General features: G+C 42.8%; 1 protein-coding gene across 5 annotated transcripts in view; it reads right to left on the bottom strand.

The window, feature by feature from the left end:
* The window catches only part of RNF157 (ring finger protein 157), a 116,803-nt gene that overhangs the window by 66,744 nt on the left and 30,394 nt on the right, over positions 1-19,665 (bottom strand). For all 5 annotated transcript variants that reach the window (XM_077459339.1, XM_077459340.1, XM_077459341.1 and 2 more), the window contains 3 exons: positions 16,119-16,207; positions 10,515-10,661; positions 7,169-7,286 (listed from right to left, as the gene is read on the bottom strand). In XM_077459339.1, the coding sequence (XP_077315465.1) occupies positions 7,169-7,286; positions 10,515-10,661; positions 16,119-16,207 (354 nt within the window). The remainder of the gene's footprint in view (positions 1-7,168; positions 7,287-10,514; positions 10,662-16,118; positions 16,208-19,665) is intronic.

Below are 19,665 nucleotides of genomic sequence, written 5' to 3'. Positions count from 1 at the left end.
CCCACAACTATAGGTACAGCTTACGTACTGTATATATGTTAACTATTTTATCTACCAAAAGATTTGCAATTCTGTTCAGCTAGTTTTGTGATCAAGGTACACTTGACGGAAAACATAGCAAGAACCTTACACGTTACATCACTTTTACCCACTGCTGTTAAAAAATAAAGCCTGGTCACTGACCCACCCCAGACTGCATCTGAACACCACAAACCAAAAACTCTCAAAGCAAACTCACCCATCCATCCATGTCTCTATGCTTTATTTTACTTAGAAATCACTATGAAAAACACCCCCTAGTATAACAAGCCACGGCTATCTTGAGTAAGGGTAGCATTCACTTCCTGGAATCCACCTGCCCTTATCTCAGGTATGCTGACAGGATGTGTGCTTAACCACTTGCTGACCAGCCCCCGCAGTTTTACTGCGGCAGAATGGCACGGCTGGGCGAAACGTCGTTATGCAACGTTGCTTCACCCTGTGGACACTAGTGGCGCGCCCGCTGCTCCCCCCTGGAGTTGATGCGAGTGCCCGGCAGTCGCGATCACCGCCGGGCTCCCGCAAACACTGGTTACACACTGAGAACCGGGATCTGTGTGTGAAAACACACACAGTTTCCGGTTCTCTGAGGGGAGAAGAGACTGACCGTCTGTTCATACAAAGTATGAACAGCGATCTGTCATCTCCCCTACACAGTCCCCTCACCCCTTCAGTTAGAACACAGATAGGGAACACATTTAACCCCTGCATCGCCCCCTAGTGGTATATTTATATATTAGCAAAAAGTAAAAAAATTTTTATTTTTGTTCAAAACTGTCACTCTTTTGTTGTTTATAGCGCAAAAAATAAAAACCGCAGAGGTGATCAAATACCACCAAAAGAAAGCTCTATTTGTGGGGAAAAAACAGACGTCAATTTTGTTTGGGTGCAACGTCACACGACACGCAATTGTCAGTTAAAGCGACACAGTGCTAAATCGCAAAAAGTGCTCTGGTCAGTAAGGGTGTAAAATCTTCTGGGGCTGAAGCAGGTAACTGAATAAACCCCTTCTCCCCTCCTGAACACTTTTGGGATATATGGCCTCATTTACCTAGGCCTGGAAACGAAACAGTAACGGAAGAAAGGTAAAAAAAAAAAAAAAAAAAAAGTTTAACAAGTAAATATGATATACAGTACTTTTCGAACTGTTTTTACTAATGCTAGCAGCATAAGGGTTAAAAATAGTCAATGTTGATTGAGAGAGTGAAGTTCCGCTCTAAGCACACGCTGAAAGGTCATCACTCTGAGCTCTCCTCCCTTTAGCAAGGTTTCGGTGTTATAATGTCAACACTGTGCAATGCAGTAGCTCCTGAATAACTTCCACAGCTGCCTTTCCCTCTCCCAGTCATGCTGCATAGTGGAAGACATACTCAGGTACCTAGTATATTAGTCCTATTTAAAATACATTTAATACAGCCTGGTTAAATAGTCTTTTTGTACATTTGCAACTTTATCTCCTATTGCAGCTTTAACGCTAACATTATCGGTAGCAATGCGCACTATAAAACTTTATTGGTAAGTGATCTTACATGGCACATGGACATTATAAGGCAATCTGACCTCCTACTGCCAGCTTCTCCTCCCAACTACTTGATATGCATGCTCATGTCCTTGGTATCCTGGGAGATCTGCCAGTCTATTGGTAGCCTAGGGCTAGCCCTACGCTCAGGAATCTGTGATCATTTAGAAAGAAAGGCCTCAGCTGATCTCTTATTCACTGGACATGCAAAGCCTCCATTCAGTGAATCGTTGCCTACTGTGCAGCACAGTGCAATGTCATCTAATCTCAGCTATATATATTTAGATATGAATAGTAACGTCTACGCTGACCAAGGAACCGGTCTTCTGAGGCTCTGTGTCACAATCAATCATTCCTGCCTTATACACGTTAGGATTTTCACAGCTAGCCCAAACATTTGCACAGTTTAAAGTGGTTGTAAACCCTTACAGACTACTTTGACCTACAGGTAAGCCTAGATTAAGGCTAACCTGTAGGTCCATGAAATATCTCCTAAACTTACACGTTTAGGAGATATTTGCAAAAAGACAGGCCCCGCATGCACACTGAGCATGCCGCTGCTAATGGCGATATGCATGCGAGGGAGTGACGTCATCGCTGCTCCGGCGCTGTGAGTGGCCGGAGCAGCGATACCCGGAAGAAGATGGACGCTTTGTGCTACAAGGGACAGCGGTGACATCGCTGCAAGGAGACAAAGAGGACGTAAAACCATCAGGGTTTACTTACTCTTTAAGCACTTCTTTCTATGTGTAGCTCGATTTAAAGTGATTGTAAACCCTTGATATTTTTTTTTGGTAATAACAAACATGCTATACTTACCTGCTCTGTGCAGTGGTTTTGCACAGAACAGCCCCGATCCTCCTCCTCATGTCAACACTAACAAATCACGTGACACCAGGGAGGGAAAATGGCTAATTGGGCCCAATTTGGACATTTTCACTTAGAGTGTACTCACTTTTGTTGCCAGTAGTTTAGACATTAGCAGCTGTGTGTTGAGTTATTTTGAGGGGACAGTAAATTTACACTGTTATACAAGATGTACACTCACTACTTTACATTGTAGCAAAGTATCATTTCTTCAGAGTTGTCACATGAAAAGATAGAATAAAATATTTACGAAAATGTGAGGGGTGCTTCAGTGTTTTTAGATCTTTTTGTCAGATGTTACTATGGTATACTGAAGTATAATTACAAGTATTTCATAAGTGTCAAAGGCTTTTATTGACAATTATATTAATAATTTCCCGCCCACCAGCCGTCATGACGTCCTTGGCTTTGAGTGGGGATATCTGAATGATGCCTGCAGCTACAGGCATCATTCACATTTCACCTTTTGGTGACGGCAATTCCCTATCCCTTTTCCACCCATCAATTGTTCCTACGGGCGGTGTTCCTCTCTCGCCGCCCTCCGGTGCGTCTACTGACTCACCGCTGCCATCAGTGAGTTGGGGAATGGATCTGCCACCCCCAGATGGTGACCATAGAGATTTCTAGGGGACCAGATGGTCCCTGGAGTCTCTATGATCGTTTGGAGGCTGGGCACGATTTTATGACGTTACGCCAGGCCTCTGCATTCAAACAAACAAATGGCGCCGCCTCGGCTGGGAAGCGGAGATCGTTTTTGTTTTTTTTTCCCCCCCCATTTCAGGCTTTCCAGCCTAGAGGTGAGATGTGGGGTCTCATTGATGCCATATCTCATCGTAAAGAGGACCTGTCATGCTTATTCCTATTACAAGGGATGTAAACACCCATGCGATCCGACAGTGCGTACCCAAAAAAAGGGTCCTGCAACATTTTGGTGCGAATGTTATGCGATTTCAAGCATACAGTTTGTATGACTGAAATCGCATCACACAACAATGTCGGTCATCGCACTAGTGTGAACAGACACAAGTTAATCATTTTCATAATCTATGAAAATTTGCCACGTGATGAAAGTAAGCACATCCCTACATTTACAACCACTTCAAATCCACAAAATCAGAATGAGGCGTTACAGATTAGGTACCAAAGATTAGAACCTTATTAGGCCCCTTTCACACGGATGGATTGTTCAGGTCCGCCTGTCAGTTTTTTAGGTGGACCTGAACGGTCGCTCCATGCAGGTCTATGGAGCGACGGATGTCAGCGGTGACCATGTCCGCCAACATCCTATAAAATCAGACGTATAGGGTGATATGTTCCCATCCGACCTGGTGGATCGGCTGACATCTGATGACGTTTTCGTCCGATCCCTTCATAGGAATCAGCGGTGCTCGGACAAGCCCCTCTCCGCTTAGTGAGCAGATACAGACCTGACGTCTGCCAGGTCAGCGGAGATCAATGGAGAGATCTCCTGCTGAGCTGGCGGACTCTACAGAGCCGATCCACCTCATGAGAATGAGGCCTTAGGCCTCTTGCACACGGAAGTAAAAAATTACTAATCTGAAATGAGATGCATTGTTGTCTATGGGAAATTACACAGAGTAAGGCTCCATGCACACTGGGCTTAAAAAAAAATCTGTTCTCTTGGGAGTAAAAAATACTCATGTAGAGCATTTTGTGTACAAAGTCCAGATGAGTTTTTTCTGCCAGTGAGCTCCAATCAGAAACGCGAACCAAAAGGATTTTTTTTCCTGCCTCTAAACGTTGAGCTTAAAATATGCCTGTAATCCTCCTAATGTGCATTGACACATAGGATAATGTCTCTATGTGTCCCTACACTAAACTCCTGTAGAAGCAACATTTTGTATGCCGGTGTGCACGAAGCCTAAAGATGACAGTGTTGAGTACAGAGCAGTAAAACAAAAATAGAAAACCTTTTCATTTGAATACAGCAATTTACTCACATAGGTGTGTTTACTGGAGTATAACTGAGTATATTACAATACTGGCACTGAAGAAGAATTTTACCATTCTATACACTTACGCGACTTTACTCGCTTATACTCACTATTACTCAGGTCTTTGCACACAGTTTTTGGCCCCTTGCACACAGGTGTCACAAGTTCCTGAGTGAACATCGGTAAATTATGACGCTCGTGTGCAGGGGGCCCAAAACAATAATAGAAGATGTTTAATTTCAGTGCAGTAATTTACTCATCTATAAGCATGTTTACTGGAGTATAAATGAGTATATTACAATACTGGCAATGAAGAAGAATTTCACTTACCTATACGCTTAAGCACCTTTACTGGTATATACTCAACATTACTCAGGTCTTTACACACAGTTTTCTGTCCCCTTGCACACAGGCTTTACAAATTTCTGAGTCAACATCAGTTAATTAGGATGACCGTGTGCAAGGGGCCTAGGGGAGTATGCAAGTGGAACCTGTTCTATTTAAATCTCTGATTTCTAGGGTCTGGTGTTCATTTTGCTATTGGCGTGTGCAGTCTCATCATGCCAAGATCAAAAGCAACTCTAATGCCCTCTAATGCCCTGTACACACGGTCGGATTTTCTGACGGAAAATGTGCGATCGGATCATGTTGACGATCGTGTGTGGGCTCCATCTGACTTTTTCCGTCGGAATTTCTGACACGCAAAGTTTGAAAGCAGATCAAAAAAAATTTCCACAACAAGATCAGATTGTTTAAATTCCGATCGTGTGTCGACAATTCCGACGGACAAAGTGCCACGCATGCTCAGAATAAAAATTAGGAGACAAAAGCTATTGGCTACTGCCCTCTTTATGTACAACTTTGTGTGACTGTGTGTATGCAAGATAAGTTTGGGCCAAAATCCATCTGAAAAAAAAAAAATCAGACGGATTTTGTCGTCTGATTGTCTGACCGTGTGTACAGGGCATTAGTCCTGGTTTACACTAGTGCGATGAGAAACATCACATGTGATTCACACTGCTATGCAGATCACAAACTGTATGGCTGAAATCGCACTGCACTCAGTGCAGGATCCTTTTTTTGGTCCGCACTGGAATCACATCGCATAGGTGTTCACATCCATGTGATCCGATTCCTGCACCATTTCACAGTTCTTCTGCGAACCGATCTGGGGGTGTCATTAACTTTACATTGACACTCCCAGCGGTTCGCAGATCTCAGTGTGAACCACTGTGCGATGCGGAAACCTGCACTGGATTCATAGGGTTCCCGCATCGCACCAGTGTGAACCCAGCCCAAGTCCTTCAGAAAGAAGGTTGGGGATACTTCTGAGTCTGGCAGGGAATTTTAAAAGATTGATTAATTTCAAATAATTTGGCAATTTATATATAATCTATAGTATATAACCTAACAGTAGAGTAGATTTTAAATGACCAATTTGCCCTGGACTGGCTGGCCCAGCAAAGTCAACCCAACAGCTAAAGTGCCCTTTTTTTGGTCCGCACTGGAATCAGATCACATGGGTGTTCAGAGCCATGTGATCTGATTCCACAGTTCGCACTGCGTTCTGCAAACTAATTTGGGGTTGTCATTACTTTTCTATTGACACCCGTAGCTGTTCGCAGAGAGCAGTGTGAACTGCCTGCAAGTCAGATGCGATCTGCTTCTTCCTGCATCGCACCAGTGTGAACTGAGACTTAAAATATTACTTTATTATATATATTAAAAATATTATTTTAATGTCTCCCTTGCTATGAGACCAACTAGGACAGCAATGGCGAACCTATGGCACACAGAGCCCGCTTGGGCACGCAAAGCCCTCTCTGTGTGCAAACAAACTAAGTCACCTGGATCACTACCACCCGGCAGCCGAACCTCAATTATTTTATATGCCTCCATATTTTTGCACATCAGTGTGTTTCTCTTTATGTATCAGTGCATAATGTCACACGATTTTCCCCTACACAGGGCTGTGATTATTTTGCCTTTGCTTGGCTGCTGACCTGGGGAGCGTCTCTGCTGTAGTGCTGTAGGGCCAGATTGTCTTCACCCGGTGCACAGTGTGGCCCCCTGTGATTGGCATCATCGGTACCAGATATAGCCTCCCTTCTGGGGGTGGCCTGCCTGTGGACTGGTGGAGCCATGTGCATACACCGGCGTATTTGGAACAAGCTGTTGGGCGGCACCATGCCCTCCAGGCTCAGTTGGTCCCAGAGCTGCACCCATGCATGCACGGTAATCCCTTGAGCCGTGTACATGCGCCATATTTAGGTCCCAGAGCAGGCTGTATCCACAGTGCTTTGCCTTGGAGAACACCATTAGGACATCAGTAGAAACCACTTGTTTACCAACAAGTAATTACCATTTTCATCTTGGATGTAGGGCCCCAGTGTCTATATATATAGTATATTGATTGTGTGATTCATGAAATGCACTAACCATGATAAAGAACCCCATTACTGTCAATGGCCTAGCCCACACGGGAGAGTTCTGTCGTTTGAAAAAGCACAAAAGGTTATTTTTGGGCAGAATCGTACGTTTTTGGTCCCTTGTGGCTTATTTAAAGGGGTGATCAGTCCAATCCTCTGTATGGAGCCGCTGGCAGGTTTAATTCAGTGTTGGCACTTTGAAATGAATACGTTTTATTTATTTTTTTTGCAGTTTGGGCACTCAGGCTCAAAAAGGTTCGCCATTACTGAACTAGGACATTAAATTTATGCTAGAGTTAAAAATAAGAACAAATCATATATGTATGTAAAAAACAAATGCAACAAAGCCGCTCTCTTACCTCTTCTTCCCTCCATTCAGACGGGTCTACAGTATGTGATGGAAGGCAAAATTGCTGGCTGACACCTTTCTTGAAGTACACAGTCTCTGACTGCAGGTTGCTGGCCTTAGGAATGTAACTGATGGAGCAACAACACTGTTAGCAATTGTTTCAGCACAAAGCAGCCAAGACAATGAAAAAAAAAAAAAAAAAAAAAAAACACGGTGTATATATAACCATACAGATATAAAATAACTCTGTACTAGTATCAACCTATGTAGCTAGTATCCTACCGTGCTTACTTGCAGTGCCTGACCCAAATGCATATTTCCCCACATATCTCTATGGAGTTGAGCTCACCTCTGTAGCTATGTTTAAACCACTAGCAATTGTTCCAACCACATGTCTGGAGGCAGGATGCGGTCTGCCAGTAGTCTGTGCTCACAGCCAGACACAGACTGAAAAAATTTAATGATAAAAGAGTAACTATAAATATCAAACTTTTGTGTCTTATTTATTAACCACAATATCTAACACAACATGTTATTTTTCTGATCTTTGTTGTAAGTGCCACAAGAAAACTGCCAAGTTGTCTTTGATGTGCAAAAGGCAGCAAGCAAATGCATTGCACCCAAACTCCAAGAACATTTAATAATGTAAATTTACGTGGGGTTGTGCCTGAACTACAAGAGCTCATTTTGTCTAGGAGAGAGGAGAAACTGTTTTACTTACCTAATCCTCTGCTCCCCGGCAGACAGAGCTCCCCCCACGCTCCAGCAGTGGAATGACCCTCGGAGTCATCACATCCAATGCAGAGCTATGGACCCCACTTTGGTCATGATGATGTCAAAATGCTGAGCACTGGAGCAATAGGGGGGAGAAGAAGCTGCAGGGACCAGTCTAGTAGTGAGGAGGGGGGAAGCAGAACTTCGGGTAAGTAAATCTTTTTTTCATTCCCTGGACCTAAATGAGCAAAATAACTTTTGCAGTGCAGGTCCAGCCCCACTGCAAGGGATTATTTTTCAGTTGCCCGGAGTTGTGCTTTAAGTTGGCCATAGACAGATCAATATTCATCCGATTCCTGCTGAATCGGTTGAAATTTGTTCCATGGGTGGCTGTCAGCACCACCCAACTTAAAAAAAAAAAAAAAAAAGAAGTTGATTTTTCAATTGTCTTTTGTCAAAGGAACTGGGCATAAAATTATTGGCCAAACAGAGCCTGCATATAATCAGATGCAGTCACTCTTGGCACTGCAGGTGCCAGCTGTCAGAATACAATACCCAGCACTGCAAAATCAAGTGATTTCTCTTGTTCAGCCTGCGGGAAAAGTTAGATTGGCGAGTTTAAATCAACTTTAAGGAAACACTTGCCAGCTACAGTATCCTTTTCTAGTTGTGATCGTGAAAGGTCCTCTGTGCTACTAAAATAGACTAAAACCTATACATAAAATAAGGAATTGCTGCAAAACCGAATAGTGATCACAAATCACATACAAGCATAAAAACATACACAAAGCCTAAATGATTGTGCACATAACCTAAGTGATTAAAAGACCATCCTAATGATGTAAGTGTAAATGACCTGTAAAACAAAAAGTGATGATAGCCACATATAACAAATTACAAATGTGAAATGACCATGTGTGGCCTGAATGATATATAATAAAGTGCATCCACTGCAATCCAATATATAAAGTGCAAATCAGTCAAAGTGCAGTCCAAAATATAGAGTGCTGAAAAAGTGCAAAAAGGAGTCAATGCTATCGTTCAAGAGAATTAGGATTGCATATATTCTTTACGACAAATTTCCCACTGTGAAAGGTTGACTGTAGTTCCAATGGTGCGCTCTCAGTGCTCTTACCTCATAGGCATAAGTAAATGCCTAACCATTTATTGGATCATGCCCTTGCCTCCATGGGTGCGGGTGAGCCAGTTAGAGGGTGAACATCCAGTATGAGAATTACATGAGAACTTGCATCCGATAATTATATTCACATGTAAAAATTAATAAACCTCCAGACTGCACATTGACTGATTTGCACTTTATATATTGGATTGCAGTGGATGCACTTTATTATATATCATTCAGGCCACACGTGGTCATTTCACATTTGTAATTTGTTATATGTGGCTATCATCACTTTGTTTATAGGCCATTTACACTTACATCATTAGGATGGTCTTTTAATCACTTAGGTTATGTGCACAATCATTTACGCTTTGTATATGTTTTTATCCTTTTCTAGTTCCTAATACCAGGAGCATTACCCTTAGACCCCTTTCACACTGGAGCATTTTTCAGGCGCTTTAGCTTTAAAAAAAAAAAAATAAGCGCCTGTAAAGCGCCTGAAAGAAGCCGCAACTGCAATCCCAATGTAAAAGTCTGAGTGCTTTCACACTGAGGCGCTGCGCTGGCAGGGCGTCAAAAAAAGTCCTGCAAGCAGCTTCTTTGCAGCGCTTTTGGAGCGGTGAATACACAGCACCTAAAGCGCCCCTTCCCATTGAAATCAATGGGAAGCGCCTGCAAAACGCCGGAAAAGCGACTGAAAAACGCTTTTGGCAGCAGCGTTTTGTGGGTACTTTTAACCCTTTATTTAGCCACTAGCAGGGGTTAAAAGCGCCTCAATAGTGCTCGAAAAACGCTGATAAAGCACTGCTAGTTTAAGCGGCGCTTTACGAGCGTTTTTCGGGCGCCGACATTGTGAAAGGGCTCTTAAAGCACTTGGGCTTTCACATTGGGATTGCAGATGAGTCTTCTTTCAAGCGCTTCACAGGCGCTTTTTTTTTTTTTTTAACGCTAAAGCGCCTGAAAAACGCCTGAAAAATTACCCAGTGTGAAAGAGTTCTTACAGTGGAATAAACCCCCCAAAAAAATTATGAGGGTGAGACCTTGTTGGTTTCCTCTGTCATAAACCCTTCTTCGCTGCTTGTCAGCATTTGTGTACATTGAGCCATGAATGAGCAGCTCAGCATATATTTACAGTACCATTCTGTGCCCTGATGATGTGATTCTTAAGTGCATGCATGGGAGTGATGTCATCGAGGCCCAGCCAACCAGGTGGCCAAGGCGTCCAAACCCGGATGGAAGACCAGGAGAAAAATGCCAGCGCATCACTGGCGGGGGATCACCAGCCAGGTAAGACTACCAAAATGTGCTAATATGCTGTGCATACTAGTATATTATGAATAAAAGCTCCTGGAGCCCAACTTAAAAAAACATTTTGGGGAGATTTAATACTGCTTAAAACTGGCAGTTCCAGGTTCCTGCTGCAAGCATAAACAGAGTGATCAGAAGCAGAATGGAGATTGCCTAACATTACTTCTTTATAACCTGTGCTCCACTGTATCTTCAATTGTCGAATATTCACCTTGCAATTCCCCCTTGGAACTCTTCGGTTGCTTGGTAATAGATAGTAATTGCCACTCGTGCATCGGTATCAAATGTAAATTCCACATTATAATGTACTTTGGAACGGCTGCCCTCCACACTGCTGGCCTTCATTTCTTCTGTACACCTAAAAAGATGCCATGTTACCAGACCCACTATTCACACACAGTACTATTCAAACTGGAAAACATGTTATGAATAATTTATCAGATAGAAAGAAAAGAGAAGAAACCATTATAGCCTTGTACAAAATGTTTAAAGTAGAAGTTCAACCTAAAACTAAAATCTCTAAATCTACTTGCAGCCACAAATCAAGGACCAACTTACACTATATTATATACACCAAAAGTATTGAGACTTCTGCCTTAAAGCCTACATGAACTTTAATGGCATTCCGGTCTTAGTCCATAGGGTTCAATATTGCGTTGGCCCACCCTTTACAGCTATAACAGCCGCATCTCTTCTGGGAAGGCTGTCCACAAGGTTTAGGAGTGTGTCTATGGGAATGTTTGACCATTCTTCCAGAAGCACATTTGTGAGGCCAGGCACTGACGTGGACGAGAAGGCCTGGCTCGCAGTCTGCGCTTTAATTCGTCCTAAAGGTGTTCTATCGGGTTGAGGTCAGGACTCTGTGCAGGCCAGTCAAGTGCCTCTACCCCAAACTAGCTCATCCATATCTGTATGAACTTTGCTTTGTGCACTGGTCCAAATCATTTGGTGGAGGGGAGATTATGGTGTGGGGTTGTTTTTTTTCCAGGCATTGGGCTTGGCCCCTTCATTCCAGAAGGGAACTCTTAAGGTGTCAGCATACCAAGACATTTTGGACAATTTCATGCTCCCAACTTTGTGGGAACCGTTTGGGGATGGCCCCTTCCTGTTCAAACATGACTGAGCACCAGTGTTAAAGCAAGGTCCTTGACTGGCCTGCACAGGGTCTTGATCTCAACCCGACAGAAAACCTTTGCGATGAATTAGAGCGCAGACAGTGAGCCAGACCTTCTCGTCCACATCAGAGTCTGAACACACAAATGCACTTCTGGAAGAATGGTCAAACAATCCGATAGACACACTCTTAAACCTTGTGGACAGCTTTCCCAGAAGAGCTGAAGCTGTTATAGCTGCAAAAGGTGGGTTAACTCAATATTGAACCATATGGACTAAGAATGGGGTGCCATTAAAGTTCATGTGCACTTTAAAGCAGGAGTCTCAATACTTTTGATAATATAGTGTATCTAGCTCTGTAAAGCAAAAAAATAAAAAAATCGCTAAACATACCTTTTCTGAAGCCGCTCTGGTCCTGTCCCACGCTGAATTGTCAGTGGCGGCTTCTCTGTGTAAGCGTGTGCAGGAGAGGCAGCCAACAATGGAAGCCCCATAGTAACCCTATGGGCGACGTCACTTCCCAGCCATTGTTGGCTGTCTCATACACACAGCTTCTGGCGCTGGAGAACGGACTGGAGCGGCTTCAGAAAAGCTATGTATAGCGATTTTGCTTTACAGGGCTAGATAGGTTAGTCTTAGATTGTGGCTGCAAGTAGATTTAGGGATTTTAGTTTTAGGCCGATGTTCAACTTCCCAAAAGGAAAAAATAAAAAAAGGTAGACCCTAATGTAGGGTTGGCAGCGCTCAGCGTTTCGTTTGTCAGCTTAGGCTCCACACTGGCTTCAGAAGTTGAAATCCTGCTCCAGGCTTGTCCTGCAACCCTCAGCTTCAATACACCAAACTCAGGATCTAGAGCTGCTCCAACACCCCCAACTCAGAAACTAGAGCTGCTCCAACACCCCCAACTCAGAAACTAGAGCTGCTCCAACACCCCCAACTCAGAAACTAGAGCTGCTCCAACACCCCCAACTCAGAAACTAGAGCTGCTCCAACACCCCCAACTCAGGATCTAGAGCTGCTCCAACACCCCCAAATCAGAAACTAGAGCTGCTCCAACACCCCCAACTCAGAAACTAGAGCTGCTCCAACACCCCCAACTCAGGATCTAGAGCTGCTCCAACACCCCCAAATCAGAAACTAGAGCTGCTCCAACACCCCCAACTCAGGATCTAGAGCTGCTCCAACACCCCCAACTCAGGATCTAGAGCTGCTCCAACACCCCCAACTCAGGATCTAGAGCTGCTCCAACACCCCCAACTCAGGATCTAGAGCTGCTCCAACACCCCCAACTCAGGATCTAGAGCTGCTCCAACACCCCCAACTCAGGATCTAGAGCTGCTCCAACACCCCCCAATTTTTAGGCATTTTGTCAAGGCACCCCTGAAGAAACCCGAAAGCACTCTGGCTGAAAAGGCTGCTGTAGAGCTTCAACACCCCCAGTTCAGGCTCTGCACTTCACTAAGTTTACTTTTATTTTTTTTAACCACTTTGCATCCAGGCCAATTCTGACATTTCTCTCCTACATGTAAAATTCATTTTTTTTTTTGCTAGAAAATTACATAGAACCCCCAAACATATATGTTTTTTTTTTTTTAGCAAAGACCCTAGAGAATACAATGGTGGTCGTTGCAACATTTTATCTCGCACGGTATTTGCGCAGAAATTTTTTGAACACTTTTTTTCAGAAAAAAAACGGTTTCATGCTTAAAAAAAAAAAAAAAAAAAAAAAAAAAAAAACACAGTAAAGTTAGCCCAATTTTTGTGCATAATGTGAAAGAGGAAGATACGCTGAGTAAATAGATACCCAAAATGTCACGCTTCAAAATTGCACGCGCTCGTGGAATGGCGCCAAACGTTGGTGTCGCTTTACATTTTTTTACTGGTTACATGTTTTGGGTTACAGAGGAGGTCTAGGACTAGAATTATTGCTCTCGCTCGAACGTTCACGGCGATACCTCACATGTGTGGTTTGAACACCGTTTTCCTATGTGGGCGGGACTTACGTATGCGTTCGCTTCTGCGTACAAGCTCACGGGGACAAGGGCGCTTTAATTTTTATTTTATTTTTTTAATTGTTAATTTTATTTTATTTTTTTTAGTTTGACACTTTAAAAAAAAAATAATAATAAATGGGATTACTTTTATTCCTATTACAAAAAATGTAAATATCCCTTGTAATAGGAATATGGCACGATCTGACCTATTTACAGTGAGATATGGGGTCAATAAGACCACATATCTCAGCTCTAGGCTGGGAAGCCTAAAATAAAATTGAAAAAAAAAAAAAAAAAAAAAAAACACGATCCTGGCTTCCCAGCCAAAATGGCGACATTAATTTGAATGCAGAGGCGGGGCGTGACGTCATAACATCGTGCCCGGTCGCCGAACGATCATAGAGACTCCGGGGACAATCTGGTCCACCGGAAATCTCTATGGTAACTTCCGGGGGCCAGGCGGATCCTGTGACCGACTCACCGATGGAAGTGGTGAGTCGGTACAAGCACCGGAGGGCGGCGGGAGGGGGGGTCCCCTCCCGCCGCCCGTAAGAACGATCAAGCGGCGAAACAGCCACTATGATCATTCTTATGGTGCAGGGAATCGCCGGCTGAAAACGCAGATATCTGAATGATGTCTGTGGCCTCAGGCATCATTCAGATATACCACCACAAAGCCCATGACGTCATATGACGTAGTGTGGGCGCCAAGTGGTTAAAATGTTTTATTTTTTCAAACAACCTCTTTTATTGATCTCCTTTAGCTATAGTGAAAGATTTGGTTGATGGAAGTGTGGCATATATATATATATATATATATATATATATATATATATATATATGCCAAATTTATTAGCATTAACTGAAGAATAATGTTGGTTAAAAAAAAAAGGGTGTGTGTATTGGCTATTCCTGCCCAAGGGGTGAGGATTGGGGTTTACTTATTATAGTTGGGGGTGGAGATTTCCCCAGTTTCCTGCCATTTCCTAATCCTTTACAGCCAGGGAAGCTGCCATCTTAGCCTATATTTAATCTGCAATTGCCATGGTGTTGCAAATGTGATCAAGCATAATGATTTGACAGCTAAGTTGAGAGCACAAGCAACTGTGACAGGTATCATTCCTGACATGCATTAAATGTAGCTGAGTGGGAAGTTGTTTGATCAATTTAGTTCTGCTTTAAATGGTACCTGCTTAATGCCCCTTGAGGCCTGTACTTTGATGGATGTCTGTCAGATATGGAGAAGACAGCTTTTAGGTGATTGGCAAAGTTTTTTTCTGAAAATGCAAGCTGTTTACTGGTATGATGAAATATGTACTGTATGAAGTTTATTGCACGTTAAGCTATGGTCATGCCCATTCCACAATATTCCATTTTGGAGTCTTTATTGGGCTGTACCCTCTAAATAATCATGGTATTACTCATGCCTATGCTTTTCAGCACTTCACCTGACACCAGTACAACAAATAAGTATATCTCGGAACTTTAATGAATACTAGGATTGTGGGAAAGATTGCAGGGAAAGGGGAGCTAATAGGGAATGATGGCAACATCGGCAGCAAAAAGTGTGGTCAGTAAAAAGTATTAGGGGTGTGGCTTGATAGTGAAAGGCCTACAGGGGATTCAATTATAGTTGTATGATCCTCTGGACTTCCATGTCCCGTGCTCCCACATGCTGTTACTGTCAAATAGAAGCGTATTTTAGGGCAGCGAAGTCATTCCATCTAAGCATTACCCACAACCCAAAAGATTGACAGATTCTCAATATTCAACTTCTAGGACACAGTCTGAGATATGCTTACATTTGCCCTGGTCCTCTGCAGTTCCATTAGCTAGAGCAGGGGTCTCCAAACTACGGCCCTCCAGTTGTTCAGGAACTACAATTCCCATCATGCCTAGTCATGTCTGTGACTGTCAGAGTTTTACAATGCCTCATGGGATGTGTAGTTCCACAACAGCCATCCCAACCATGACACTACCTGCCTGGAGTTTGCATGTTCTCTCTGTGCCTGCGTGGGTTTCCTCCGGGCGCTCCGGTTTCCTCCCACAATTCAAAGACATGCAGGTAGGTTAATTGGCTTCTGTCCAAAATTGGCCCTAGTATATAAATGGGGACCTTGTATTGTGGGCTCCTTGAGGGTAAGGACTGATGTGAGAGTGCAATGTACAGGGAAAGGGACAATTGTAGACACTCACTCAGGTTGAAGTGGATGGACTGATGTCTTTATTCAACCTTACTAAACTATGTAACAGCTGGAGGGCCGTAGTTTGGGGATCCTTGAGCTAGAGTATTGACAAGAAGATATGGAAGTTAAGATCAAAAGACTGCACTGTAGGCATACTTGTGTGTTAGCAAGCTGAACGTGCTGGGGCAACAGGACAACAGCTAGTAGTACACACAACAGTGCGTGCATTCCTAGAGTGGCAATGGTGCTCTTGCTAAAGGAGACACCCAGGGAGCGTTGCCACCCTACCACAGGAAGTTGACATCCAAGTTTCTACTAGCACAAACAGGCAAATATAAAGCCAAATACACACAGGTGTCTACTTAAGGTATGTATGAGCAATTAAAAAGAAAATAGGGGGTGTTCAAAAACAAATTTATTCTCTTTATTCTTTTATTCTCTGAGAAGGAAAAAGATGATGTTTAGAAGCATGTTATTCCATATACAGCCACACACAAAACATATAATATGTTGTTCAGTCACCTTACTAAACGCAATGTGTCCTTGCGGATGTTGATCAGACTGCGCAGTGTTTTCACTGGCTCCTGCGGAGAAGGTGCAGCATATGGGAACTAAAAAAGGGAAGACAGAAAATGACTCTCAGTAATCTCAACTGCAAAATACATGACAGCACACTAGTTTTAAAGTGCAAACAGTCATCAGTAAACAGTGATGTTGGACGTTACCATGGACCCCCACCTGCAAACATGATCAAGTCGGTATTATAACAAAAGATAAATTGTGTACAGTGAGGTGGCAGCATTTTATTGTGGTGGGGCTTTATACTCTCCTTGTTGGTCATACTCACCTTTTTCTTTAGTCCCCATCCACTCCATTCACCAGCTGAAGCGAAGGGGGAAAAAAGCTCTTAAAGATCCCAGTTAACGGCTATTGAAGGGGTTCGATTATATCAGCAGAGTGGACAAATCTTCCTGGGTCTCTACTTACCCACTACTTTCTCAGCCTTTAGCAAATATATACAATAGCACTATGTAATGAAGTGGGAATAGAGGTTGGGAGATGCTACATACAGTGCCTTGAAAAAGTATTCATACCCCTTGAAATTTTCCGCATTCTGTCATGTTACAACCAGAAACGTAAATGTGTTTTATTGGGATTTTATGTGATAGGCCAACACAAAGTGCCAGATAATTGTGAAGTAGAATGAAAATGATAATCATTTTTCCAAATTTTTTACAAATAAATATATGAAAAGTGTTGCGTGTATTTGCTTTCAGCCCCCCTGAGTCAATACTTTGTAGAACCATCTTTCAGTGAAATTACAGCTGCAAGTCTTTTTGGGGATACCACTACCAGCTTTGCATCTAGAGCAGGGGCCTCAAACTGGTGGCCCTCCAGCTGTTGCAAAACTACAAGTCCCATCATGCCTCTGCCTGTGGTAACCATGATTGTAACTGTCAGCCTTGCAATGCCTCATGGGACTTGTAGTTTTGCAACAGCTGGAGGGCCACCAGTTTGAGATCCCTGATCTAGAGTGACATTTTTTCCCCATTCTTCTTTGCAAAATAGTTCAAGCTCTCTCCGATTAGGTGGAGAGCGTCTGTAAACAGCAATTTTCAAGTCTTGCCACAGATTTAAAAGTCTGGATTTGACTGGGCCAACCTAACACAATATGCTTTGATGAAAACCATTCCATTATAGATCTGGCTGTATGTTTAGAGTCGTTGTCCTGCTGGAAGGTGAACCTCCGACCCAGTCTCATGTCTTTTGCAGACTCTGATGCCGCATACACACAACCGGACTTCGACGGACTAGGTCCGACGGTCTTCCCGACAGACTTCCCATGCAAGTCCGACAGACTTTCTGAACGAACGGACTTGGCCACACACAACCGGACTAAGTCCGTTCGAAAGTCTGTTAGTTTTGAACGTGATAACGTAAACGGGACTAAACAAGGAAGTGCAATAGCCAGTAGCCAATAGCTGCCCTTAAGTTGTATTTGGTCCATCAGACTAGCACACAGACGAATGGTTTTCCCGATTTTTAGTTACTCAAGTCCGTCGGATAGATTTGAAACGCTTTATTTCTAGGTCCGTCTGACTTTTGGGGGAAAAAAAAAAAAAAGTCAGCTGGAGCCCACACATTATTATTTCCGGTCTGCTGGACCAAGTCTGCTGGAAAGTCCGATCGTGTGTACGTGGCATAACAGGTTTTCTTCTAAGATATAGAAGACACCTGGGAGCCCAAAAAATTTCCTGATTGATATGAGATCAAATACTTATTACACGCATTAAAATGTAAATCCATTTATAACTTTTTCAAAATCCATTTTTCTGGATATTTTTGTTGTTATTCTGTCTCTCGCTGTTAAAATAAACCTACTATTAAAATGACAGACTGATCATTTCTTTGTCAGTGGGCAAATGTACAAAATCAGCAGGGAATCAAATACTTTTTTCCCTCACTGTAGGTCTCCTCCTTTGTTCCCTGCTGACTATGTTTTAACTAGATTTGGCTTGGTGTTATAGCCCCTCATTCTTGGGTTAAATATCAGGAGACATAGATGGCTGCCTATATCTAGGTCCTTTGCTGGTTGCTACTTGATGTTCAAATGCAACTTCAGATTCTATAACCCCTGTGTGGGTATACTTTAGCTGTTACCTTTTGAAACACAATGAAAGCTTTAAAAAGAAAAATTATTCCTTGCACTGGGGCTGTGCTTGCTGTGCAAGGGTTATTTGCTCATTTAAGTCTATATTCCTAATCTACTGGTCTTCCGCATTGCTAGACCGGTCCTTGCAGCTTCTTCTCCCACATTCTCCACTGCTTCAAGTCCTCAAGACCAATGCAGGGTCCACCAACAGATTATGGGGGAACACCACCTGCACCAGGTTAGTGGAGGATCAGGTAAGTTAAAGTGTTTCCCTTCTCCCCTAGACCTACATGAGTCCAGGGGCAGCCCCTCTTCAAGGGATCATTTTTAGGTTTCCTGGAGTTGGCCTTTAAAAGTGTTGTTCTAAAATGCATCTAAATCCAAGAACACAAATGTAATTTATTGCAAATTTAGCAGTGCTTAGAGGTAGTAGCTGTATTACCTGCTGATCCTACCAGTAGCACACTTCCTTTGAGCAAAAGATCTTCTTGTGACCTCATACTGTGACTCAACTACTCCATGCACTTTATTCCTCTTGGATGCTGCTACTTGTTATTTCTAATTACATCCTACTGGATTAGAATATAATATTTGGAGGTGTTGTTTGAGTCCCTGGGGTCATGTACTAATATGATGTGCTTTATTTTTATGTCTTGTAAATCATGATTTTAACTTTATCCAATTAAAATTCCAATTTTTTATATCTTATATGCGTGTGCCTATAAAGTCCATTTCTGCAAATTTTTATTCGTTTTTTACACTTCCTTAAAAGTTATAACGCCCCCTAACCCTACTATATCTGTGGAAAAGCAGCACTGTCACCATAGGCAAGACATATGCCTTGTACACACAGTCGGACATTCCAACCACAAAATCCATTAGATTTTTTTGGATTTTGTGCCAAACTTGTCTGGCATACACACGGTCGGACAAAGTTGTTGGAAAATCCGATCATTCTTAACGAGGTGACGTACAACATGTACATTGGGACTATAAACAGGCCAGTAGGCAATAGCTGTGGTCTCTCAATTTATTCTGAGCATGTGTGGCACTTTGTCCATCGGATTTGTCTACACGTGATCGGAATTTAAACGATCGGATTTTGTTGTGGGAAAATTTTAGATCCTGCTCCCAAACTTTGTGTGTTGAAAATTCAGACGGAAAAAGTCTGCTGGAGCCCACACACGATAGGATTTTCCGACAACACAATCCAATCGCACATTTTCCGTCGGAAAGTCCGACCGTGTGTACAGGGCATTATACAACACCTCCTCTTTTCTGTAACATTGGAAGGAGATGCTTTGTAGTGCACAGAAAGAGCTGCAAAAAAAAAAAAGAGAGAAAAATTTAATAAATAAACTTAACCACAACATTTAATTTGCCCCAAATGTAAAAAAAATTCCCACTGAAACCACA

The sequence above is a fragment of the Lithobates pipiens genome, unplaced genomic scaffold, assembly GCF_037356315.1.
Source record: "Lithobates pipiens isolate NorthernLeopardFrog02 unplaced genomic scaffold, aLitPip1_a1.2 Scaffold_28, whole genome shotgun sequence".
Lineage (NCBI taxonomy): Eukaryota > Metazoa > Chordata > Amphibia > Anura > Ranidae > Lithobates > Lithobates pipiens.
Note: the sequence above shows the minus strand (reverse complement) of the source record. Positions and strands in the feature narration are given on the sequence as shown.